Source organism: Bombina bombina, chromosome 6, assembly GCF_027579735.1.
Source record: "Bombina bombina isolate aBomBom1 chromosome 6, aBomBom1.pri, whole genome shotgun sequence".
Lineage (NCBI taxonomy): Eukaryota > Metazoa > Chordata > Amphibia > Anura > Bombinatoridae > Bombina > Bombina bombina.
Window position 1 is genome coordinate 655,592,463 of NC_069504.1, and position 26,806 is coordinate 655,619,268.

Here is a 26,806-nt window from a genome sequence, read left to right on the forward strand (position 1 = left end):
CTCGCTGTTTGGTGAAATTTGTTCAATTTGTACAGATTGGCTTTTATTTAAAGTAGCATCAATACAGTTAGTACATAAATTTCTATTGGGCTCCACCTTGGCATTGGAACAAATGACACAGATATCTTCCTCTGAATCAGACATGTTTAACACACTAGCAATAAACTTGCAACTTGGTTACAATCTTATTTAACAAAAACGTACTGTGCCTCAAAGAAGCACTAAACGATTAAATGACAGTTGAAATAATGAACTGAAAAACAGTTATAGCATCAATCCTTAAAAACAACACAACTTTTAGCAAAGGTTTGTTCCCATTAGTAAAGTAACAATAATTAAATTTGAAGCATAAAAATTACAGAGCAACGTTTTTAATCACAGTCAATATATAAGTCTCACAGCTCTGCTGAGAGAATCTACCTCCCTCCAAAGAAGTTTGAAGGACCCCTGAGATCTGTTAGAGATGAGCCGGATCATGCAGGAAATACAGAAGTAACTGACTGGAATTTTTTTGATGCGTAGCAAAGAGCGCCAAAAACGGCCCCTCCCCCTCACACACAGCAGTGAGAGAGAAACGAAACTGTCACAATTAAAACAAGCAACTGCCAAGTGGAAAAATAATGCCCAAATATTTATTCACTCAGTACCTCAGAAAATGCAAACGATTCTACATTCCAGCAAAAAACGTTTAACATAATAAATACCTATTAAAAGGTTTTACTGTACTTTTTAACAGAGTATTCCGGTGAAATACCATCCCCAGAATACTGAAGTGTAGAGTATACATACATGTCAATTATAACGGTATGGCAGGATTTTCTCATCAATTCCATTCAGAAAATAAAAACTGCTACATACCTCAATGCAGATTCATCTGCCCGCTGTCCCCTGATCTGAAGCTTTTACCTCCCTCAGATGGCCGAGAAACAGCAATATGATCTTAACTACTCCGGTTAAAATCATAGTACAAAACTCTGGTAGATTCTTCTTCAAACTCTGCCAGAGAGGCAATAACACGCTCCGGTGCTATTGTAAAATAACAAACTTTTGATTGAAGTTATAAAAACTAAGTATAATCACCATAGTCCTCTCACACATCCTATCTAGTTGCTGGGTGCAAGAGAATGAAGCTGGGGAGGTGACGTAGAGGGGGAGGAGCTATATGCAGCTCTGCTGGGTGAATCCTCTTGCATTTCCTGTTGGGGAGGAGTTATATCCCAGAAGTAATGATGACCCGTGGGACTGATCACAACATAACAGAAGAAAAGTAGATTTCTAGAACAGTGTTGGTATGCAAAACTGGGGAAAGGTTAAATAAAAAATGGAATAAACCATCTTTTTAAAACTATACATTTTTTGGTGTTTACTATCCCTTTTAAAACTATGGACAGCAACTTATACTCCAGGAATAAATTTCAGTTACATTTTTACAAACCACACCTTGGGGCCGATTTATTAACGGTCGAATGCCGCTATATGCAGCCGTTTCTGCGCAAGCTTTCAAACTCCCTGGAAACAGGAGTTAAAAAGCAGCAGTCTTAAGACCGCTGCTCTTTAACTCATTCGCTACCTCTGAGGCGGCAGACAGCAATTCACCCGATCGCATACCATCGGGTTGATTGACACCCCCTGCTAAGGGCAGATTGGACGCAAATGTGCAGTGGGCGGAAATGCACAAGCATTTCCCTAGAAATGCTTGTGCAATGATAAATGCTGACAGTGAAGTCCTCTAGTGTTAAGAAAACATAAATAAAGCAAGCTTTACCAGCACTTACCAGTCCTTGATTTATAAATCCATGCTTTCTAGCTATCCGATCTGCTTCTGACATGCCTCCAGGTATATGAACTGCCCACTTGTTTGTATAGACTTTATTGACCAAAGAGATGACTGGACACACAGCCCACAGAGTCCATAACAGGAAGAGTAAACTAGATCTCCGATCCATGAGAATGCCTTTGGTATTACGTTCTGTAGACTGTCGTTTCAAGGACAAATCACACAGTGTTACCCTGACACCAGGCACCCAGCTTCCCCTGAACAAAATCCTTGCTCAGTCCTGGGGATCATGGAGTCTCAAGCAAACTGCAAATCCAGGTTGAAAGAAAGAAAAGCCTTCTGATGAAACGTAGGGGATTGCACTTCACAGCTTAGGGGGTTGTAAAAAGGATTCTACAGGGAGAGGAGAAAGAACACAACATTAAAAAGGGAATGAAAACAACAAAATAAGTTAGAAACAGCAATTTATTTTTTTTATTTATTTTTTTTAAAAAGACTTGAGAGTCAAAACTAAATCTTCATGGATCAAATGGACTTTTTAATTTACGTCTATATTAAAATTATTTTTTTTCCCACTTTGTATTATTTGTTGAAAAGCATATGTAAGTAGACTCAGGATCAGAAATGCACAATGGGTGGCTAGCTGGGGATTGGCGGCTATAAACACATGCCTTGTTGTTGGCTCATCAGATGTATATAACTAAGCCCCAGTAATACATTGCTTCTCTGTTGTATCCCTCTTTAGGGTTATTTACAACCAACAGCAATAACAGTACATAGAAAGATCATATCATTTTTTATCAACTTTTAACTTTACTGCATTCATCAAATTTGTTTTGCTCTCCTGGTATCTTTTGTTGAAAAGTAAAATCTATGTAGCATGCACGTGTTTTTAGCAGTCTAAGGCAGCAGTGTTTGCAACTGTGTAACATGGCTATAAACAATGTTGCAAACACTGCTGCCAAATAGCTTAAAGGGACACTGAACCCAAATTGTTTTCTTTCTTGATTCAGATAGAGCATGCATTTTTAAGCAACTTTCTTATTTACTCCTATTATCTATTTTTCTTCATTCTCTTGCTATCTTTATTTGAACAGAAGGCATCTAAGCTAAGGATCCAGACAATTTTTGGTTCAGACTTTGGACAGCACTTGTTTATTTGTTATGTCCAATCAGCAAGGACAACCCAGGTTGTTCACCAAAAATGGGCAGGCATCTAAACTGACATTCTTGCTTTTCAAATAAAGATTCCAAGAGAATTAAGAAAATTTGATAATGGGAGTAAATTAGAAAGTTGCAAGCTCTATCTGAATCACAAAATATTTTTTTTTTTAGGTTCAGTGTCCCTTTAAAGTGAATGTCAAGTTTGATGAATCAGTGCCCATTTTTTAAAAACCCTATTAAAAACCAGGGGCACTTTCATTCAAACTTTACATTTCACTCGTTTTGTTAAAATACTTTCCTTTTAATCTTGAAAACCGCTCCAGCGCTTCCCCAGCCCGTCACAAGCCTCTTCATGTCAAAAATTACGAATCTGGCTTCCTCCAATCACAGTGTTGCCTCAGGCAATGATTCTTCGGGGGGGGGGGGGGCAGCCATGATTGGAGGATGCCGTATTAGTCATTGCTGACGTATGAAGTGACTAGCGGTAGGAGGTGGAAATCGCTGGAGCGGCTTTCAAGATTAAAAAGGTAAATATTTTAACAAAAACTAGTGAAATATAAAGTTTGATAAATGAAAGTGCCTGTGTTTTAAAAAAAACGGCACTGATTCATCAAACTTGACATTCACTTTTAAGTCATGTGCACAGTCCTGAGCTCACCCAGAATTACTTTAACAAAAGGATACCAAGAGAACTAAGCAAAGCTGATAATCAAAGATTGTAAAGTTGTTTAAAATGTCATGCTCTATCCAATCCATGTAGGTTTAATTTCTGACTTTACAGTTCCTTTAAACGTTTTCTTTTTTTGCCCTTGTGTCCCTTTACATGAACATATTGTAATATTTTATGAGACACTGAAGAATGATATAAATCTGAGACTCCCACCAACCACTAATTTCATTAGTCTCCTATATAAACATGTCCACAAACCAATACGAAAATGATCACAACTTTATACAATATAATGCTGCAAATACTTATTCTGGCAATATCTACTTTCTCAAAATCCTGGCAAGATTTCAGGCCCTTTTTTTTTTTCTTTTTTTAAACCAGCACCAAAAAAAACCCTGAAACAAAAGGTTTCAAATTTACAAAAACACAGGACATACTTGTTTCCTATGGAAATAAATTGGTCACCACATGTGCTGTTGCTGATCATAAGCCTGTAATAGAGTCTCTGCGGTATTTCTCTGTCAGTGGAGCTTTACAAAGATAAATGTAAATTTACAGGCCTCACAAATTTTAAAAGTACAATAAAAACAAACGTAGTCTATTCACAGCGGTTTGTAAGGTCCCCTTAGATTCTACTCAGAACGTGTAAGCTTTTTTTTAATTATTAACCAGAACAACAAATGTTAGAAAGATAGTTTTAAAATTATATAGCCTAGATGTGTGTATTGTTTTACATGCACTCCAGTATAAAATCAAGATGTTGAGCACGGCTAATAAGTTTTACATAATTTTCAACCTTCACTTAAGAATCAAACACTGCGACGAATTTATTAGTGTTGCTCTAATACAGGGGTCAAAGTAACTAATCTTTCTAGTTTGCAACACAACACTTCAGGATAGCAGACATGGTTATCTATTCATCATTACATTTATAACAAAACAAGGAGATAGATATACACACAAACTTCCATACATTAAGTAGGGAAATAACCTGACTGTGCCTGCACCTGCCAGATGAACACTCCCTTGCTAGTCATGAGACTAGCATCTCGATTGGCTGCTTAAAGGACTAGTCAACACTGTAGATTTGCATAATCAAATGCATGATAAAAAGGCAATGCAATAGCACTTAGCCTGAACTTCAAATGAGCAGTAGATTTTATCTGACAATTTTAAAAGTTATGTCTATCTCCACTCCCCCTGTACCATGTGACAGCCATCAGCCAATCACAAATGCATACACGTTTATTCTGTGAATTCTTGCACATGCTCAGTAGAAGCTGGTAACCCAAAAAGTGTAAATAAAAAAAAAATAAATAAATAAAAAAAAAAAAAAAAAAAAGGCACATTTTGTTAATGGAAGTAAATTGGAAAGGTCAAAATTTAAGGTCAAATAGCTGCTTTTTTTTTTAACACAGGAATGTTCAGGTGATATTTTCTACTCAGTGTTTTACAGATACGAGGTACTATTTTCAAGTGCTCCAACATTTGGGTATCATGTCCCTTTAAGCAGTGCAGCATTTTTACAGATGTTACCTTACATATACAAAACACATTCTGCTTAAAAGGGACACTAAACCCAAATTTTTTCTTTCATGATTCGGATAGAGCATGCAATTCTAAGCAGCTTTCTAATTTACTTCTATTATCAATTTTTCTACGTTCTCTTACTATATTTATTTGAAAAAAAGCAGGAATAAAAGCTTTGGAGCCGGCCCATTTCAGGTTGAGAACCTGGGTTGTGCTTGCGGATTGGATGGCTAAATGCAGGCATCAAATCAGCAAGCTCTATCCAAGGTACTGAACAAAAAAATAGGCCGGCTCCAAAGTTTTTATTCCTGCCATTTAAAATAAAGATAGCAAGAGAACAAAGAAAAATAATAATAGGAGTAAATTAGAAAGTTGCATGCTCTATCCGAATCATGAAAGACAAATATTTGGGTTTATTATACCTTTAATTTATTTTATACACCAACAACTTTACAATAACGTTATTGTGCGACTGCACAACTAATCAAACATTTTAACATCCCGAATAGACATTACATTTACTCTCACATCTTTCATAAAACATAAAAAACTCTGCATGCCATCAACATACACCAGAGCCTGCAGACCAATGCAAAGAAAATGATAGTCCCTCATCTTTCTCCTAGCGGACAATGCAAAGGCATTTTCTTCTGTTAAGTGTGATCAGTCCACGGGTCATCATTACTTCTGGGATATTACTCCTCCCCAACAGGAAGTGCAAGAGGATTCACCCAGCAGAGCTGCATATAGCTCCTCCCCTCTACGTCACTCCCAGTCATTCTCTTGCACCCAACGACTAGATAGGATGTGTGAGAGGACTATGGTGATTATACTTAGTTTTATATCTTCAATCAAGAGTTTGTTATTTTAAAATAGCACCGGAGTGTGTTATTACCTCTCTGGCAGAGTTTGAAGAAGAATCTACCAGAGTTTTGCTATGATTTTAGCCGGAGTAGTTAAGATCATATTGCTGTTTCTCGGCCATCTGATGAGAGGTAAACTTCAGATCAGGGGACAGCGGGCAGATGAATCTGCATAGAGGTATGTAGCAGCTTTTATTTTCTGACAATGGAATTGATGAGAAAATCCTGCCATACCGATATAATGTCATGTATGTATACTTTACACTTCAGTATTCTGGGGAATGGTACTTCACTAGAATTACACTGTAAGAAGTACATAAAGTTGTTTAATAACTAGAAATTATGTTTAACGTTTTTTCTGGAATGTAAAAATCGTTTTCATTGCTGAGGTACTGAGTGAATAAATGTTTGGGCACTATTTTTCCACTTGGCAGTTGCTTAATCTTTTTTCTGACACTTTCTGTTCTCTCTCACTGCTGTGTGTGAGGGGGAGGGGCCGTTTTTTTGGCGCTTTTGCTACGCATCAGATATTTCAGTCAGCAGCTCATTGTACTTCCTGCATGATCCGGTTCATCTCTACAGAACTCAGGGGTCTTCAAAACTTATTTTGAGGGAGGTAATTTCTCTCAGCAGAGCTGTGAGAATTATAGTTAACTGAGATAAAAAACATTTATTCTGTAATTTTTTTCCTGCTTTCAGAATTAGTTATCTTTGCTAATGGGATTAAACCTTTGCTAAAGTTGTGTTGTTTACAAGGATTGAGGCTATAACTGTTTCAATTTATTAATTTTCAACTGTCATAGATCTTCTGTGCTTCTTAAAGGCACAGTACGTTTTTAATAATATTCTAATTGAATTGTATTCCAAGTTGCAAGTTTATTTGCTAGTGTGTTAAACATGTCTGATTCAGAGGAAGATACCTGTGTCATTTGTTGCAATGCCAAAGTGGAGCCCAATAGAAATTTATGTACTAACTGTATTGATGCTACTTTAAATAAAAGTCAATCTGTACAAATTGAACAAATTTCACCAAACAACGAGGGGAGAGTTATGCCGACTAACTCGCCTCACGTGTCAGTACCTGCATCTCCCGCTCGGGAGGTGCGTGATATTGTAGCGCCGAGTACATCTGGGCGACCATTACAAATCACATTACAAGATATGGCTACTGTTATGACTGAAGTTTTGGCTAAATTACCAGAACTAAGAGGTAAGCGTGATCACTCTGGGGTGAGAACAGAGTGCGCTGATAATATTAGGGCCATGTCAGACACTGCGTCACAGGTGGCAGAACATGAGGACGGAGAACTTCATTCTGTGGGTGACGGTTCTGATCCAAACAGACTGGATTCAGATATTTCAAATTTTAAATTTAAGCTGGAAAACCTCCGTGTATTACTAGGGGAGGTGTTAGCGGCTCTGAATGATTGTAACACAGTTGCAATACCAGAGAAAATGTGTAGGTTGGATAAATATTTTGCGGTACCGGCGAGTACTGAGGTTTTTCCTATACCTAAGAGACTTACTGAAATTGTTACTAAGGAGTGGGATAGACCCGGTGTGCCGTTCTCACCCCCTCCGATATTTAGAAAAATGTTTCCAATAGACGCCACCACACGGGACTTATGGCAAACGGTTCCTAAGGTGGAGGGAGCAGTTTCTACTTTAGCTAAGCGTACCACTATCCCGGTGGAGGATAGCTGTGCTTTTTCAGATCCAATGGATAAAAAGTTAGAGGGTTACCTTAAGAAAATGTTTGTTCAACAAGGTTTTATATTGCAACCCCTTGCATGCATTGCGCCGATCACGGCTGCAGCGGCATTCTGGATTGAGTCTCTGGAAGAGAACATTAGTTCAGCTACTCTGGACGACATTACGGACAGGCTTAGAGTCCTTAAACTAGCTAATTCATTCATTTCGGAGGCCGTAGTACATTTAACTAAACTTACGGCGAAGAATTCAGGATTCGCCATTCAGGCACGCAGGGCGCTGTGGCTAAAATCCTGGTCAGCTGATGTTACTTCTAAGTCTAAATTGCTTAATATACCTTTCAAAGGGCAGACCTTATTCGGGCCCGGGTTGAAAGAGATTATCGCTGACATTACAGGAGGTAAAGGCCATGCCCTGCCTCAGGACAAGGCCAAAGTTAAGGCTAGACAGTCTAATTTTCGTTCCTTTCGTAATTTCAAAGCAGGAGCAGCATCAACTTCCTCTGCACCAAAACAGGAAGGAGCTGTTGCTCGCTACAGACAAGGCTGGAAACCTAACCAGTCCTGGAACAAGGGCAAGCAGGCCAGGAAACCGGCTGCTGCCCCTAAAACAGCATGAATTGAGGGCCCCCGATCCGGGATCGGATCTAGTGGGGGGCAGACTTTCTCTCTTCGTCCAGGCTTGGGCAAGAGATGTCCAGGATCCCTGGGCACTAGAGATAATATCTCAGGGATACCTTCTGGACTTCAAATACTCTCCTCCAAGAGAGAGATTTCATCTGTCAAGGTTGTCAACAATCCAGACAAAGAAAGAGGCGTTTCTACGCTGCGTACAAGAGCTCTTGTTAATGGGAGTAATCCATCCAGTTCCACGGTCGGAACAGGGACAGGGGTTTTACTCAAATCTGTTTGTGGTTCCCAAAAAAGAGGGAACTTTCAGACCAATCCTGGACTTAAAGATCCTAAACAAATTCCTAAGAGTTCCATCGTTCAAGATGGAGACTATTCGGACAATTTTACCTATGATCCAAGAGGGTCAGTACATGACCACTGTAGATTTAAAAGATGCTTACCTTCACATACCGATTCACAAAGATCATTACCGGTACCTAAGGTTTGCCTTCCTAGACAGGCATTACCAGTTTGTGGCTCTTCCATTCGGTTTGGCTACAGCCCCAAGAATCTTCACAAAGGTTCTGGGTGCTCTTCTGGCGGTACTAAGACCGCGGGGAATCTCGGTAGCTCCATACCTAGACGACATTCTGATACAAGCTTCAAGCTTTCAAACTGCCAAGTTTCATACAGAGTTAGTACTGGCATTTCTAAGGTCACATGGATGGAAGGTGAACGAAAAGAAAAGTTCACTCGTTCCACTCACAAGAGTTCCCTTCCTGGGGACTCTTATAGATTCTGTAGAAATGAAGATTTACCTGACAGAGGACAGGCTAACAAGACTTCAAAGTGCTTGCCGCACCCTTCATTCCATTCAACACCCGTCAGTGGCTCAATGCATGGAGGTAATCGGCTTAATGGTAGCGGCAATGGACATAGTACCCTTTGCACGCTTACACCTCAGACCACTGCAACTGTGCATGCTAAGTCAGTGGAATGGGGATTACTCAGACTTATCCCCTTCTCTGAATCTGGATCAAGAGACCAGAAATTCTCTTCTATGGTGGCTTTCTCGGCCACATCTGTCCAGGGGGATGCCATTCAGCAGACCAGACTGGACAATTGTAACAACAGACGCCAGCCTTCTAGGTTGGGGTGCCGTCTGGAATTCTCTGAAGGCTCAGGGACAATGGAGTCAGGAGGAGAGTCTCCTGCCAATAAACATTCTGGAATTGAGAGCAGTTCTCAATGCACTCCTGGCTTGGCCCCAGTTGACAACTCGGGGGTTCATCAGGTTTCAGTCGGACAACATCACGACCGTAGCTTACATCAACCATCAGGGAGGGACAAGAAGCTCCCTAGCTATGATGGAAGTATCAAAGATAATTCGCTGGGCAGAGTCTCACTCTTGCCACCTGTCAGCAATCCACATCCTGGGAGTGGAGAACTGGGAAGCGGATTTCTTAAGTCGTCAGACTTTTCATCCGGGGGAGTGGGAACTTCATCCGGAGGTCTTTGCCCAAATACTTCGACGTTGGGGCAAACCAGAGATAGATCTCATGGCGTCTCGACAGAACGCCAAGCTTCCTCGTTACGGGTCCAGATCCAGGGATCCAGGAGCAGTCCTGATAGATGCCCTGACAGCACCTTGGGACTTCAGGATGGCTTACGTGTTTCCACCCTTCCCGATGCTTCCTCGATTGATTGCCAGAATCAAACAGGAGAGAGCATCAGTGATTCTAATAGCACCTGCATGGCCACGCAGGACTTGGTATGCAGACCTGGTGGACATGTCATCCTGTCCACCTTGGTCTCTACCTCTGAAACAGGACCTTCTGATTCAGGGTCCTTTCAAACATCAAAATCTAACTTCTCTGAAGCTGACTGCTTGGAAATTGAACGCTTGATTTTATCAAGACGTGGGTTTTCTGAGTCAGTTATTGATACTTTAATACAGGCTAGGAAACCTGTTACCAGAAAGATTTACCATAAGATATGGCGTAAATACCTATATTGGTGTGAATCCAAAGGTTACTCTTGGAGTAAGGTTAGGATTCCTAGGATATTGTCTTTTCTACAAGAAGGTTTAGAAAAGGGTTTATCTGCTAGTTCATTAAAGGGACAGATCTCAGCTCTGTCCATTCTGTTACACAAACGTCTGTCAGAAGTTTCTGACGTCCAGGCTTTGTCAGGCTTTGGCCAGGATTAAGCCTGTGTTTAAAACTGTTGCTCCACCATGGAGTTTAAACCTTGTTCTTAATGTTTTACAGGGCGTTCCGTTTGAACCCCTTCATTCCATTGATATAAAGTTGTTATCTTGGAAAGTTCTATTTTTAATGGCTATTTCCTCGGCTCGAAGAGTCTCTGAATTATCAGCCTTACATTGTGATTCTCCTTATTTGATTTTTCATTCGGATAAGGTAGTTCTGCGTACTAAACCTGGGTTCTTACCTAAGGTAGTTACTAACAGGAATATCAATCAAGAGATTGTTGTTCCTTCTTTGTGCCCAAATCCTTCTTCGAAGAAGGAACGTCTACTGCACAACCTGGATGTAGTCCGTGCTCTAAAATTTTACTTACAGGCAACTAAGGAATTTCGACAAACGTCTTCTCTGTTTGTCGTTTACTCTGGTCAGAGGAGAGGTCAAAAAGCTTCTGCTACCTCTCTTTTTGGCTTCGTAGCATAATTCGTTTAGCTTATGAGACTGCTGGACAGCAGCCTCCTGAAAGAATTACAGCTCATTCTACTAGAGCTGTGGCTTCCACTTGGGCCTTCAAGAATGAGGCCTCTGTTGAACAGATTTGCAAGGCTGCAACTTGGTCTTCGCTTCATACTTTTTCCAAATTTTACAAATTTGACACTTTTGCTTCATCGGAGGCTATTTTTGGGAGAAAGGTTCTTCAGGCAGTGGTTCCTTCTGTATAAAGAGCCTGCCTATCCCTCCCGTCATCCGTGTACTTTTGCTTTGGTATTGGTATCCCAGAAGTAATGATGACCCGTGGACTGATCACACTTAACAGAAGAAAACATAATTTATGCTTACCTGATAAATTCCTTTCTTCTGTAGTGTGATCAGTCCACGGCCCGCCCTGTTTTTAAGGCAGGTAAATATTTTTTAATTTATACTCCAGTCACCACTTCACCCTTGGCTTCTCCTTTCTCGTTGGTCCTTGGTCGAATGACTGGGAGTGACGTAGAGGGGAGGAGCTATATGCAGCTCTGCTGGGTGAATCCTCTTGCACTTCCTGTTGGGGAGGAGTAATATCCCAGAAGTAATGATGACCCGTGGACTGATCACACTACAGAAGAAAGGAATTTATCAGGTAAGCATAAATTATGTTTTTCTAGGTGCTAGGGCCCCTTTTATGCAGAGTGCCCTGGTGCTCAGGCATCTAAGCATTTTCCTTTCAACTCACTATTGCTAAGCTACTTTTCTCTGGTTTTCAGCTATAATAAATAAAAAGCCCATATAAAAATAAAAAAAAATAAAAATAAACTCAGAAAGGGAGGGCACTCTCAGGATTTGTGTGAATTGCATATCAGCAAATAGAAATTAATTTATTATTCACAGTAACAACATGGTTATGTTGTAGGTCGACGTTTCGGCTTACATAGAAGCCTTCATCAGGACAAGCAGAAAACTCAAATCGGCATACACAGCCGAGTTCAACACACTTTAGTTATCAAATTTACTTCATTTCCTTGGAATCCTTTGTTGAAAATGAGGTAGGTCTTCCAACCAGGGAGATTAAAAGCTCCTGCCCACACATTATTGGCTGTGCGCCGGCAAGGCTGCACACCACCGCAAAGGAGAACTCATGTACAATGTTAAATGCAGGCAGCAGATGTCTGCCCGCCAGAGGAGAGGTAGGGCAGACGGGGTCAAATATGTACGCCATGGATTGATAAATTGAGCTTTATAGGGCAGCAGCTTTGCATGAACACTATTAAAAATGGACAGTCTATTCCAGAATTTTTATCGTTTAAAAATAATCTTTTTATTACTCATTCCCCAGTTTTGCATAAAAAACTGCTATGCACATCAGCTGTATTGGAGCCAGCATTTTATCAAGCAGCTGGTGTAGTATACGCTAGCGTTTTTTATGCTTGTTGTGCGTTTTAAATTGTCATAATCCGTGACTGTGTCGTTAAAGACGGATAAGGATACTAGTGACTGCAGTGACTTCAGTCTCATATGGGACGTTCGTTTGTGATTAAAGGAGGTCCAAGCTGAACGCTATTTCCCAACTGAACTGAGACTACTATTGAATGATTTCCATCTACGTGCTTTTACAAACCTGATATGTTTGATGGTTTTTAGTGTGAGTGTGCATTTGTGTTTGAATAAATGTAGTGGTTTTTAAAGTACTACACCTCTCTCTGAGTTTTTTCTAATATACTTTTGAACTCTGATTACCTTGTATCTAAGCCTTTGCAGACAGCCCTCTTATTTCAGTTATTTTGACACTCAAATTTTAGCCAATCAGTGCTGTCTCACAAGTAACTCCACGGGAGAGAGCACAATGTAATCTATATGGCACACATAAAGAGAACAAAGCAAAAATGAAGATAAAAGCAAATTGGAAGGTTGGTTCAAATTGCATGCCCTATCTGAATCATGAAAGTTTAATTTTGACTAGACTGTCCCGTTAAAGTGAATGTAAATTTGAAACCAATATTAATTGTGTAAATTTAACAGGGTTTTTTTTTTTTATATCACTCCACTTAAACAGAAATGTAGTCTTTGTAATGATTGGATGCACCGAATCATAAAAAGTAAAAAAAATTGGGTTTCATGACGCTTAAAAAAAAAAAAAAAAAAAAACAGAAATTATGTTTACCTGATAAATTTCTTTCTCCTACGGTGTATCCGGTCCACGGCTTCATCCTTACTTGTGGGATATTCTCAATCCCTACAGGAAGTGGCAAAGAGAGCACACAGCAGAGCTGTCCATATAGCTCCCCTCAGGCTCCGCCCCCCCAGTCATTCGACCGACGGTTAGGAGAAAAAGGAGAACCATAGGGTGCAGTGGTGACTGTAGTTTACAAAAAATAAATTTAAACCTGACCAAAATGCCAGTGCGGGCCATGGACCGGATACACCGTAGGAGAAAAAAAAAATTTATCAGGTAAACATAAATTCTGTTTTCTCCTACATTGGTGTATCCGGTCCACGGCTTCATCCTTACTTGTGGGAACCAATACCAAAGCTTTAGGACACGGATGAAGGGAGGGAACAAGTCAGGTAACCTAAACGGAAGGCACCACTGCTTGCAAAACCTTCTCTCCCAAAATAGCCTCCGAAGAAGCATAAGTATCAAATTTGTAAAATTTGGCAAACGTATGCAGTGAAGACCAAGTCGCTGCCTTAAAAATCTGTTCAACAGAAGCCTCATTCTTGAAAGCCCATGTGGAAGCCACAGCTCTAGTAGAGAGCTGTAATTCGCTCAGGAGGCTGCCTTCCAGCAGTCTCATAAGCCAACCGGATGATGCTTTTCAGCCACATCAAGATTGTGTAACAGACATTCCTTGTTAGAAACTGGATTAGGACACAGAGAAGGAACAACTATTTCCTGGTTGATATTCTTATTGGAAACCACTTTTGGAAGAAAACCAGGTTTGGTACGTAAAACGACCTTATCTGTATTAAACACCAGATAGGGTGAATTACACTGCAAAGCAGACAATTCAGAAACTCTTCTAGCAGAAGAAATAGCTACTAAAAACAAAACTTTCCAAGATAGTAACTTAATATCTATGAAATGTAGAGGTTCAAACGGAACCCCTTGAAGAACTGAAAGAACTAAATTTAGACTCCATGGAGGAGCCACAGGTCTGTAGACAGGCTTGATTCTGACTAAAGCCTGTACAAACGCCTGAATATCTGGCATGGCTGCCAGACGCTTGTGTAACAACTAAACACCACATACTCTTTACCACCCCCGTGGAGATGCTACTAGTTAGAGCGGCAAAGAGAATGACTGGGGGGGTGGAGCCTGAGGGGAGCTATATGGACAGCTCTGCTGTGTGCTCTCTTTGCCACTTCCTGTAGGGATTGAGAATATCGAACAAGTAAGGATGAATCCGTGGACCGGATACACCAATGTAGGAGAAAAAGGGACATTAAAGTCAAAATAAACGTTTATGATTCAGATAGAGCATGCAGTTTTAAAACACTTTGCAAAATTTGATAATGGAAGTAAATTGGAGTCTTTTATATACACACTTTTTGGGGAACAAGCTCCAACAGAGCATGAGCAGAAGCTCAAAAGGGTGTATGTATACTAATTTGTGATTGGCTGATGTCTGTCATGATACAGGGGGGCCGGAAAGTGGGAGAAAAAAAAATTGCCAGAGTAAATACTACTGCTTATTTGAAATTCAGAGTAGGTGTTATTGCATTGTTTTTATTATGTACTTGTTAAAGGGATAGTCTAGTCAAAATTAAACTTTCATGATTCAGACAGAATATGTACTATTAAGCAACGTTCTAATTTACATTCTTTGTTCTCTTGGTATCTTTATTTAAAAAACCTAGAATGTAAGTTAAGTCAGCCCATTTTTGGTTCAGAACCTGGGTAGCGCTTGATTTGTGGCTATATTTAGACACCAATCAGTAAGCGCTACCCAGGTGCTGAACCAAAAATGGCCCGGCTTCTAAGCTTACATTCTTGCCTTTTCAAATAAAGATACCATGAGAACGAAAAAAAAATGAGTAAAATAGAAAGTTGCTTAAAATTGCATGCTCTGATAAATGAAAGTTTAATTTTTACTAGACTATCCCTTTATTTATACAATTCTACTGCATTTAGTTTTCCTTTAATGAGCAAGACAACAGTATTTATGTATAGACACACGAAGAACATATCTATGTAGACACACAAATGAAGAACAATCCAAAAAAGTAAAAATCTAGGAGATGCTGCTCCCTAATTTCCAGGATCGGTCGAGCCATGTCTGGCCTAAAAATCTGCCAAAAGGCAGGGGAGAAAAATAAGTAATTATAAAGCATTTTGCTTTCCAATCTAAACAAACAAATCTAAAGGCTCATTGCCTGCACCTAGTTTGTGACAATGTTATCGCAATGTTAGTCTGGCTCAGATTAACCAACCTAAAGCAAAAGCAAACTCTGCAAGGGAACGTGCTACAGCAGTCTGTATTAAAACCTCTTATCCCACCACGTTTTATAACCGGATACAGCACCCTATAGCACAGGGAGTATTGCAATAATAAAATGTCATTCTTATCAAAGGGAAACTACTTACTGGCACTCACCGACTAACAATGTCAGGTGATTGTGTCATAAACAAAAATGTTAAAAGGGACAGAAAAGTCAAAATAATGAAACTTTTATAGTTTAGCTTGAGCATGCAAAAACGTAACACTTTCAACTTTACTTCTAATATTACGTGTCATTCTTAAAATTCTTTGTTAAAAAGTGAACCTAGGTTGGCTTATTGGAGCTCAAGAGTGTGCACGTCTCTTTTGCACTCAATGGAAACAATGTTTGTGGCTATGTTATACATAGTTGCAGACACAGAAGCTCTTAAAGGGACACTGTACCCAAAATTTCTCTATTGTAATTCAGAAAGAGCATGCAATTTTAAGCAACTTTCTAACTTACTCCTATTAATTTCTTCGTTCTCTTGATATCTTTATTTGAAAAAGAAGGCATCTAAGCTTGTTTTGGATTCAGTACTCTGGACAGCAACTTTTTTATTGGTGGGTGAATTTATCCACCAATCAGCAAGGACAACCCAGGTTGTTCACCTAAAATGGGCCGGCATCTAAACTTATATTCTTGCATTTCAAATAAAGATACCAAGAGAAAGAAGAAACATTGATAAAAGGAGTAAATTAGAAAGATGCTTAACATGTTATGCTCAATCTGAATCACAAAAGAAAAAAAAATTTGGATACAGTGTCCCTTTAAGCCAAGCAAATTTGATAGTAAAAGTAAATTGGAACATTTAATAATAATATTGCATGCTCTGTCTAAACCATGGAAGTTTAATTTTAAACTTCATACACTCAATAACAATGAGCCCGTTTGTCTCTCCCTTTATCTTAAAAGGGACAGTATACACCACTTTTCATACAACTGCATGTAATAGACACTACTATAAAGAAGAATATGCACAGATATATATGGATATACAAATCCAGAATAAAACCTTTTAAAAAAAAATAAAAAAAAAAAAAATAAAAACCACCACCACACACATACTTAGAAGCTCCCAGTTTAGCACTGTTTATGAGGTTAGGCTGGGACACCCACTGAAATGGGCTGAGAAAGCAAGGAAAGCACACAATCCCCCACAAGCTGGAGTCTGTAGACATCAGTATACATCTATAACTTTGAGGGGCTTGGTTAGGAGTCTGAAAATTGGCACAATAAGCAAAAACTATACATTGTTACAAAAACACTTCCAGATGGGCTATTTAAAGTGAAAGTCAATTTTGATGAATTAGTGCCTGGATTTTAATAATACTATTAAAAACAAGGGCACTTTAATTCATCAAAATTGACATTTCACTCCTTATCTTAAAAAAACACAACAACAACACTTCGCTTTCAATCCTGGCAGCTGCTCCAGCACTTCCTCCGCCCGTCACAAGCAATCTTTGCGGGTCCAAAATGACAAATCCGGATTCCTCCAATCACTGTGTTGCATCAGGCTTAAATCCCCCCTGTGGGAAGCCGTGATTGGAGAAAGCCGGATTCCTCATTTGACGTCTGCAGAGGCTTCCGACGGCCTGGGGACGCGCTGGAGCAGCTGGATTAAAAAAAAAAAAAAATAAAAAAAAAAAAAAAAGGTACATTTTTGAAGAAAAGAAGTGAAATTACAAATTTTGATGAATTAAAGAGCCCTTGTTTTAATAGGATTATTAAAAACCGGGCACCAATTCATCAAAATTGACCTTCACTTTAAATGGATCATCTACAAAACTAGTGTATAAATGTCCCGTTAAGCAGAAGATATGCTATTATCAGTCCAAGCATTCAGCAAATGCAGCTTATTAATGCAAAAACTTTAAAGACTTCAGATCATTTTTGGATGTTCAAACACTGCATCATTATAATAGCAATGTACTACTTATAGCAATCTCAAAAACCATATAAACCTTTCTAGATTGTGACAAGTCAAGATGTGTCAAGGCCCTAAAATATCCTAGAACCTCTTCATTATAAACTAATACAAAAACATAAAAATAAAGCTACCCTTTCAAAAACAAACAGCTCAAAATTAGCTAATTAAAATGTATCTGTGCCATTAATATGTTTTAAAAAACCAAGAGTGAAGATGCGGCACAGACGTCATAGCATGTTTCTTGGTGTGCCCCGAAGTTATAGTGTGAGAAAGAAAGAAAGAAAAAGAAAGAAAGAAAGAAAAAGAAAGAAAGAAAGAAAAAGAAAGAAAGAAAAAAAGAAAGAAAGAAAAAAAGAAAGAAAGAAAAAAAGAAAGAAAGAAAAAAAGAAAGAAAGAAAAAAAAAAAGAAAAAAAGAAAGAAAGAAAGAAAGAAAGCACACAACACCACCACACAACACTAACCACCCGCACACAAACATGAGAACACTGCTAAAAGCAAAACACTGAAGATTGACAACTGTGCCAAGTGATTCAAGAGAGCCCTGGTGTTTTCCTGACCGGATAAACCATAAACCACCACACTTTGAATAAGCAAACCTGTGCCCTGCTGACCACAGGGAAGGGCTCACGTATCCCTCTAATTTGCCTGGCTGTGCTGGAACACGTGCCATGAAGTCACTAGCAAGGAGAGAAGGCTCCCTATCCTCTGATGACCGCAGCCAGAGAGTCTCTTCCTCACGCAGGTATTGACATGCTGTAGTCCGGAGGCCAGTAAGTCTTCAGTGCCTAGCTTATTACTTGTAACAAAAAGGGAAATTAAATGTTTTATCAAAGAGATATAGATATATATATATATATATATATATATATATTACAGCAGATAAGCCAATAAAGAGCAGCATGTGTATACGCTCCAAGCACCAGCCATATCCTCATCTAAAGTGACACAATAAAATGTTTTAGTCCATTAGGAGATAAACTTTTATATAGTGATGCACCGAAATGGAAATTCTGGACCAAAATAACCGAAAATCCAGGATGCACTTGGCCAAAAAACAAAAATGTATTTTTTTGCATAATTAGACTTGAATGAATGAATGAAAAACTGCTAGCCAATAAAATAACCACACTTTTAAAGATATTTATTTTTGTCCAATTTTAGTGTTGCTTTCTATAAAACAATAATATGCAACACAATAATTTTACCAAGAAAAAAACAAACAAAAAAAAAAAAAAACACGCAAACAAAACGATAATGCAATTTTTGGCCAAAATGCATACCTACTTAAAACAATATACTGTATTATTCTGTATTTAGTTCTGTGCAACAGAATCAGATTTAACAGTTTTTGTTTTTTAACCAATTATCCAAATAGAAAAAAAAAATATTATATGCAAGTACGTCAAGTAATGAACTCAAACAGCAGCTCTAGGCTAGCATCAAATTTGAAATATGCTACAAAATAATGTTACCGAAAATGAGAAGGAAAAAAAAAAAAAAAAAAAAAACCCACTGGAATCTACTCCATGAGGATGGAGTAGATTTTTTTTTTAAAATGTGATTACTCAGAAAGCACAGTAAACAGAGAGACTGTAAACATCTAGCAATTACAATATGTTTGCACTCTTCCAACAGATTAACATGTCAGCAGAGCATGAATGTTATTAGAACAGATTAACACCTTTTGTTATTAGATGGTCAGACTTTACCAACCACTTTACTTGTGTAGAGGTACAGGCAAACTCTGCCACAGTTTTTCAAGTCCATGAATATACCACCAGGAAATGAATTGCTGCACATTACAGCCAAAAGTGTTGTAGAAGCACTTTTTTTTTTTAAACACAAAAGCAAAGTATTTTACAATAAACACATAACTAAACATTTTATTTTACAAATCAAAGTGTTTCATATCCATTTGATAAAGGAAAGTGGGACCAGGTAGAAAACTATTGGAGGTTCACATAGTGAGCCCAAATCTTTAGACCAAAGAATTATATTAGGGGGCAACGGAGTTCTAAAATGTATTAATCTAGTAAAATGTGGTTGAGCACAGGTTATGTACAAGAAAATAAAAGGAGACAAAAAAAAAAAAAAAAAAACACACACACACACATTTCCCATAAAAAGTAAAGTTGTTTACTAACGGTATGTCACGAATAAGATGACATTTACAGCTACACATAGGTTGTAGAGCTATAACTTTTAGCCATTAGTTACAAAAAGGGACAGGAAACCGGCTCCATTTTTTTATAGTACTCTAGTTAAAAAGGATAATACATCATAAGGAGCAAAAACAGTTTATTAAAGGAAAATACAGCAAAGCAGGATAATAAAAAAAAAAAAAGGGACAACCCTTGGACTTCTGAAATGCAATGCTTGTGCATATTGGTCTTCTGATCAATGCTCACATTGGATATAAAGCCAAAGACTATTATAATAATAATAATAATAATAATATTTATTATTATTATTCTAAAAATGTATAATTAAAGCAAAATGAGATATCAGTGTCATACACTGAGTGCACCATTAGTCACCGCAAGTGTCACCAGGTAGCTAAAGGGACACTCAAGTCAAAATAAACCATTATGATTCAGATAGAGCATGCAGTTTTAAGAAACTTTTCAATTTACTTCCATTATTAAATTTTGCAGTCTTTTTTTTTTTTTTTTTAATAGTCACACTTTCTGGGGAACAATCCTACTGAGAATGTGCACAAGCTCAAATTGTATATGTATACTAATCTGATTGGCTGATGTCTGTCACATGATACAGAGGGCCAAAAACGGAAGAAAAAAAATAAAATAAAAATTTGCTGCTTATTTGAAATTCAGAGTAGATTTTATTGCCTTTTTTTATTATTACGTACTTGTTAATTATGCAATTCTACTTCATTGAGTGGTCCTTTAAAAGGGATAGTTCACTATCCCTTTTATTCCCAATGATAATCTTTACTTGCTAGAGTGTATTAAATTGTTTACAAGTAGCTCCTTTACTCCTATTTCAACATTTGAAATAACCGATTTAGTCTGTGGTATAGCCACCTATACTGAAAGTTTTGATACTTGAGTATATGCTATTGACAAGCCTAAATAAACACAGCCAGCAGAAGTTACACTCACAGTGGGGTCAGGATAGTTAAGTAATAAAATAATCATTTTCCATTGTTCTCTCTATGTATTGAGCTTTGGTTTTCCAGACAAATATAAGATAAGGAAGCAAGTCTGTGTACATAACGTTATAACATAATGAGATCTGATATCGCCTTTAAGTTTAACCCATTGTAATAGGCTGTGGTTTCAAAGCACAAAATCCACTACTTCGTATGCACATATAAAGCATGAAAATGCAATTTCTCAAATAGGTTATACTCTGCAGTTAGTATAACAAGTCATTTCAAATACATTAATGGAAAAACAATTTCACAGTGTACTGTCCCTTTAAGTAAAAGTCTGCCCCATAACAGAGGAAAAACAAGGGTTTTATGCCATAGCTAAGCAAATTGTCTTAACCCCCCCCCTAAAAAAAAAAAAAAAAAAAAAAAAAAAAAGGATCATATGCATCTTGAGACAGTGGAAAGTACAGACACTTTGAGGTGTTAATAAAAGATGCTATGAAGATATCAATGGGATTTATTTGGCTGCAAGAAGGAACAGTTTGTACTGGTAGATATATAAATATACAGAGATAGATATACACCAGAAAAAAAAAAAAATAGAGTTTATTAAAATAAGCATTTTTTTTTTTTTTTTTTAATATAATTATACACATACAAAAGTTAAATTCTCTAGATTGTACCCTCTGACAAAGCCAACTAAACCTAAGCTAAACATTCTAATTTCAACTATTTGTCATACTGCAGTGATATGACAGATTAATGATAATCTAACAAAGACAAACTCCATTTTTATGTTTTAAAATATTATTCTAAATAGGTCTTCCTAAAAGAAAAGAAAAAAAAAAATTGCCTAGCTCCTAAAAAATCTTTAGCTGGTTACACAAAATTTCTAACTGGCCTGTAACGCCTATATAAAATTGTCAAATCCATCATTAAATCGCTACTGTGATATTATATAATCACACATCACTGTTAAAATGATTTAGGTTTTAACTTATAAATGTAATGTATACCTCAACTACTTGCAGTTGTTTGGACCAAATTTTTTCCTCTGTTTTTAGTTCCCATCTAGGAAACTCTGTTATTGACAAAGAGGTCATTAATTGTAATGCTCTATATCAGTTCTACATTTCTCTTATTCTCTGTCGCAACACTTATCTCTGTAGCACAAACGTTATGTCCTGATCTTTCTTTTCTATAAAATAAAAACACAATCATGATTTCACCCGTGCATATAATGAATTTTATTTAAAAAAAAAAAAATGGAAAGAAAAAAGTTTTTTTGCTCTATGTATAATAATAAAAAAAAAAAAAAAGCTTAGATTTACCATCACTAAAAATAAAGGCAACTTTCATTCAAATCGGTAAAAAAAAAAAAAAAAAAAAAAGTACCTGCCTTCGGCATTCTGTTGTAGCTAGCACGGAAATTGGCGAAGAGGTGGGGGGGGGGGGGGGGGGGAAGAAAAAAAAAAAAAAAAAAAAAAAAAAAAAAAAAAAACACACCACAACACACCACAGCTGTGCTGAGCTAAAGCCGCCAAGAAAAAGAAAAATAAAAGTACCTATTCATCAGTGATGAATGAAGGTCACCTTTACTTTTAGTGATGGTAAATCCCAACATTTTTGAAACGCTAGAATTTACCATCAATTTAAAGTGACACTCAACCCAAATTTATTCTTTTGTGATTCAGATACAGCATGCAATTTTAAGCAACTTTCTAATTTACTCCTATTATCAATTTGTCTTTGTTCTCTTGCTATCTTTATTTAAAAAGCAGGAATGTGATGCATAGGAGGCAGCCCATTTTTGGTTGAGAACCTGGGTTATGCTTGCTTATTGGTGGGTAGATGTGAGCCTCCAATAAGCAAGCGCTATCCATGGTGCTGAACCTAAAATGGGCTGGCTGCTAAGATATACATTCCTGCTTTTAAAATAAAGATAGCAAGAGAACTAAGAAAAATGTATACTAGGAGTAGATTAGAAAGTTGCTTAAAATCTCATACCTATATCGGAATCATTAAAGAAAAGAAAAAAATTGGGTTCAGTGTCCCTTTAAGGACAAATTTTAAAAGAACATTAACCCCCATGACAACATAACTTTATCATCTCTTTTTTAACACTAGGTAAACCTATAACATGGAGACAGCTACAGCTTTATAAAAACAAACTTTAGAGCATTTAAGCAGTTATAACAAAATATAAACCTGCATAGTATTCTCAGGCTAATCTTACTTTCAATACATCATATCTAGCATTTGTTTTTACTGTCCCCTTTAACCCCTTAGTGACCAGGGCTATTTTTACATTTCTGGCAGTACTTGTGTTTAGCTTTAATTTTCCTCTTACTCATTTACTGTAACCATACATATTATATACATTTTTTTCCTCGCCATTAAATGGACACACACATATATATATACATATATATATACATATATATATACATATATATATACACATATATATACACACATATACACACATATATAAAATAAATAATCAGTGACGTCAAAGGCTGGTGAGGCATTGACTATGATTTGCCTGAGAAACCCATATATTATGATCCCATAGACACGTATACAGGTAAGAAAATAATTAAATTCTGATTATATAGGCAAATGCAGTTCCACTGTTTATCTAGATATGATTTTTCTTGAAAATTACTCATTTTACACAAACAACAACAACAAGTTATCAATACTGCAAACACTGCTGCTGCTGCTATGTGGTGCTCAAGACACACACTTGCCCAATCCCACTAGGTATGCTGTTCATCTAAGGATACCAAAAAGAATAAAGTAAAACATAAAAGCAAAATTAGAGAGTTTATTTTTAGTTTTTTTATTGCAATTTCTATCTGAATCATGGAAGTTTAATTATGAATTGCATGTTCCTTTAAAATATTAATTTGCTGACAACATAATTCAATATTTTAATAAATAATGAAATACAGATATTTAAGTCTATTTTATGCAGTTACTGTAGTGGTATTATGTCACAAAACAGTTAACTGCAACAATTACAATACATATAATGATTAAATTACTCAAATCAGAATGCATTATCTCCTTTTATGAATATAAACTTGTATTATAAAAGATTAAAACACATATTAAGAGCCCAATGCAAAAGCTTTCTATTGATTTTTTAATTACAAGTTAGTTAACAGCAGTATTCAAATGCAGACATAGAGACAAATAAAAAGAGATACTGCATCCTCTGACTCATGTGCCAGTCTGCTAACTCTCCCTTCCAAGTTTCACCTGACACACCAGTCCACCCTGGGAGAAAAAAAAAAAAAAAAAAAAAAAACACAGAACACACTGCAAACCTTATCTAAGTCTTCTGATATTAAAACAATGATGCTTAACTTTGTATTTACACTGTAAGTTAATATTACGTATATTTACTCCCCTTTTATAAACCCTTGTAACTATCATACTTGCAATTGGTAACAGACAATGCACCCCATCAACTTAACTCACGTTTCGCTTATCTGTAGTAGTCATCAGTGATGATGAATGAGTGCACTCAATTACTGTGAAGAGAAAACGAAAAAGCAGTGTGAGAAATAGACAAATACTTTAAATGTCACAAACACATGAAGCTGGGAGATCACTGAGAACTAAGTAGAAAATATAGTTATAACAGAAAAAAAAACTGCAGGGAATTATTAAAAGGCGATTGTAATATTTAATATAACTAGTTATTAACTGTGCAGTTAAAACGGAAGTTGAACTATTCCAAGGTTATGTGATGACTTAATTATTCAAATCCCCTTTGAATCATTCCCTGCAGTTTTTTTCTGTTATAACTATGTTTTCTACTTTAGTTCTCAGAGAGCTTCATGTGTTTGTGACATTAAAGTATTTAACTTGTGTATTTCTCACACTGCTTTTTCGTGTTCTCTCCACTGTAATTCAGTGCACTCATTCATCTTAGCTTACCATAAACTGCAAATAATAATCAATGAATCTATTAATTTCCCTCCCCCTGCAGTGCACCCATGTCTTTAATCTCCCTAATTTTCATTTCCAATACTATGCAATGCATTAAATACAGTACCGGGTCCACTACCTATCAATCACATCTGTATTATCATCCAGATACTATGACAGGCACTCACATTTCTATCACTAACATTACCTTTAATGAATTGTTCCCCTCTTAACATGAAGGTGCACAAAGTTGTGTCAGCAGAAGAAATCTAAGTTTAAGAGTGCAATGCATGAAGTGCACTAACAGACTAACACAAATTGGGAGCGTGACTCAATAGCACGGTGGAAAAATATCTCTAAATAAGAGCTGACAGCCTGACACATGGCATGAAAAGTTATGTAAAGGGAACGTGCTCTTACAGTGCTACTGTTAACCCACAATTAAATGTACTAATGAAATTAATATAACTATTATTTGTGCACATTATTTTTATTATAATATACCTTGATGTCATCAAGGTAAAATTATAATAAAAATAATGTACACAAATAATAGTAATAACCGTTACCATACGTCATTCACTAAGAGAATCCCTGCAGCAAATGCACTGCGATACAGAAGTTTCAAAATGTCCCCAGGGCGGCTGGCATTGATCTTTCAAAGTTTCTTCCAGGGGGATCGCTCACTCAGTCTCAGTTACTTACCTGGCTTACCGGTCCGTTATAGCAAGTCCAACTTTAAAGTGACCAAGTAGATGGCTCCGTCCAGACTCTAGATGGGATGACAACTCAGGTGGCAGCAGTCTCTCCTTCCCAGTTCCCTTCTGCCGCCAGTACTGCGCTCCGCTCAGTATCCTGCTTTCTTGCGCATGCGCAGGGAGCCAAACAACAACGATCATGTTCTCCTGGTGCTGTCAATCACCAGGAGAACATGTCCGTCTTTGATTGGCTCCCTCGCTAAGAGGCATTACGAGGAATGCCTCCTATTGGCCTATTTTTTCTTCACCGACGTTCGGGCCTCAGCCTGTGGCAGCCAGTGGGTGGTGCTCTCTTCCTACCTGTCGGATTGGAAAAAAAAAAAAAAAAAAAAAAAAAAAAAAATGCACCCATGCTGCACAATGGAGAAGTAGAAAGTACACTGCCTCTCCATAGCGTAAAATGGGGGGGGGGGGGGGGGGAGAAAGGTTGATTTTGTTTGGTGAGCCAGCAGGTGTTGCTCTAATGCTTATCTGTTGTAAGTATGTTGTAAATATGCACCCATCTTGCGCAATGGAGTACGTACAGTACACTGTCTGCATCTCCATAGCATAACATGGAGGAGAAAAAAAAAATAAAAAAAATTTAACACCATTTTTTTTTTTCACTTATATTAAATTTCAATAAACTTTGGGCCCATATGGCAGGGGAGGCCCTGCCTCCCATGACTGCACGTCCTAGATAGATGGATAGAATTATTTTTTTTAATTTAGGTGGCCATGCAACAAAGTTGCAGGACAACCTATTGTATTTGTCAGGATTATTATAAATTTTTTTATTATTATTCCGCAACTTATTCAAGTGCTTATAAAAACAGCATAACTCAAAAACTCATGAAACTTGGCACAATGCTAGAGATCTATGCTGTGCAACATAAATCTTATAGGTCATGTGATCTAGCAGTCATATTGATTTTTGCGACAAATTTCGACAACCGCTTGAAAATCTTCTTCTCTAGAACCGCGTTCGTTACAGCTGTGAAACTTACTGTGTGTACTGACCTAAAATAAATTTTGTTCAAGAGAAGTGATTTAGTCACATGATCTAGCTGACATTTTGAAATGTGCGAAAATCTTTGAACATCTTCTTCTCTGCAACCGCTAAGTGCAATGAAGCGTAATTTTGCACATGTGCTCCTTGCACGGTCCTCTACCAAGTTTGTTCAAACTGCGAATTTTCCATAATCAACATGGCTGCTATGAGCCAGTCGCCTTTTTATCGCCGTTTAATTACGTAAATTTGCACTTTATGCATTATGTTTACAATATTTAACTATATTACAGTGTAGCAGACACACGAGTACACATAGTCATGACCCCTAAAAGCAATTATGCAGTAAATATTCGCACTGCGTAGTCGCCTTCGTGAAATAAAACATTTACAAATTTTCATAAAACTTCTGCAAATTATAGAGGTTTATAGTGAGCATTAGTATGTGCAATTTGAAAGCCATACAATGCATAGCTTGCCGGCCATTTTGTTTCGGATGCGCTGTTTTTAAAAAAAAAAAAAAAAAAACTATAAAAATCTTATTCTCCGAAACCGCTTATGGCACAGACTTGAAATTTTGTTTA

The 26,806-nt window shown here is 37.4% G+C and overlaps 1 protein-coding gene across 1 annotated transcript in view; it reads right to left on the bottom strand.

Annotated features, from left to right (window-relative positions):
• Positions 1-26,806, bottom strand: part of FURIN (furin, paired basic amino acid cleaving enzyme) — a 494,229-nt gene that overhangs the window by 451,825 nt on the left and 15,598 nt on the right. The window contains exon 2 of the mRNA XM_053717718.1: positions 1,776-2,170. Coding sequence (XP_053573693.1) covers positions 1,776-1,946 — 171 coding nt within the window. The 5' untranslated portion in view covers positions 1,947-2,170. The remainder of the gene's footprint in view (positions 1-1,775; positions 2,171-26,806) is intronic.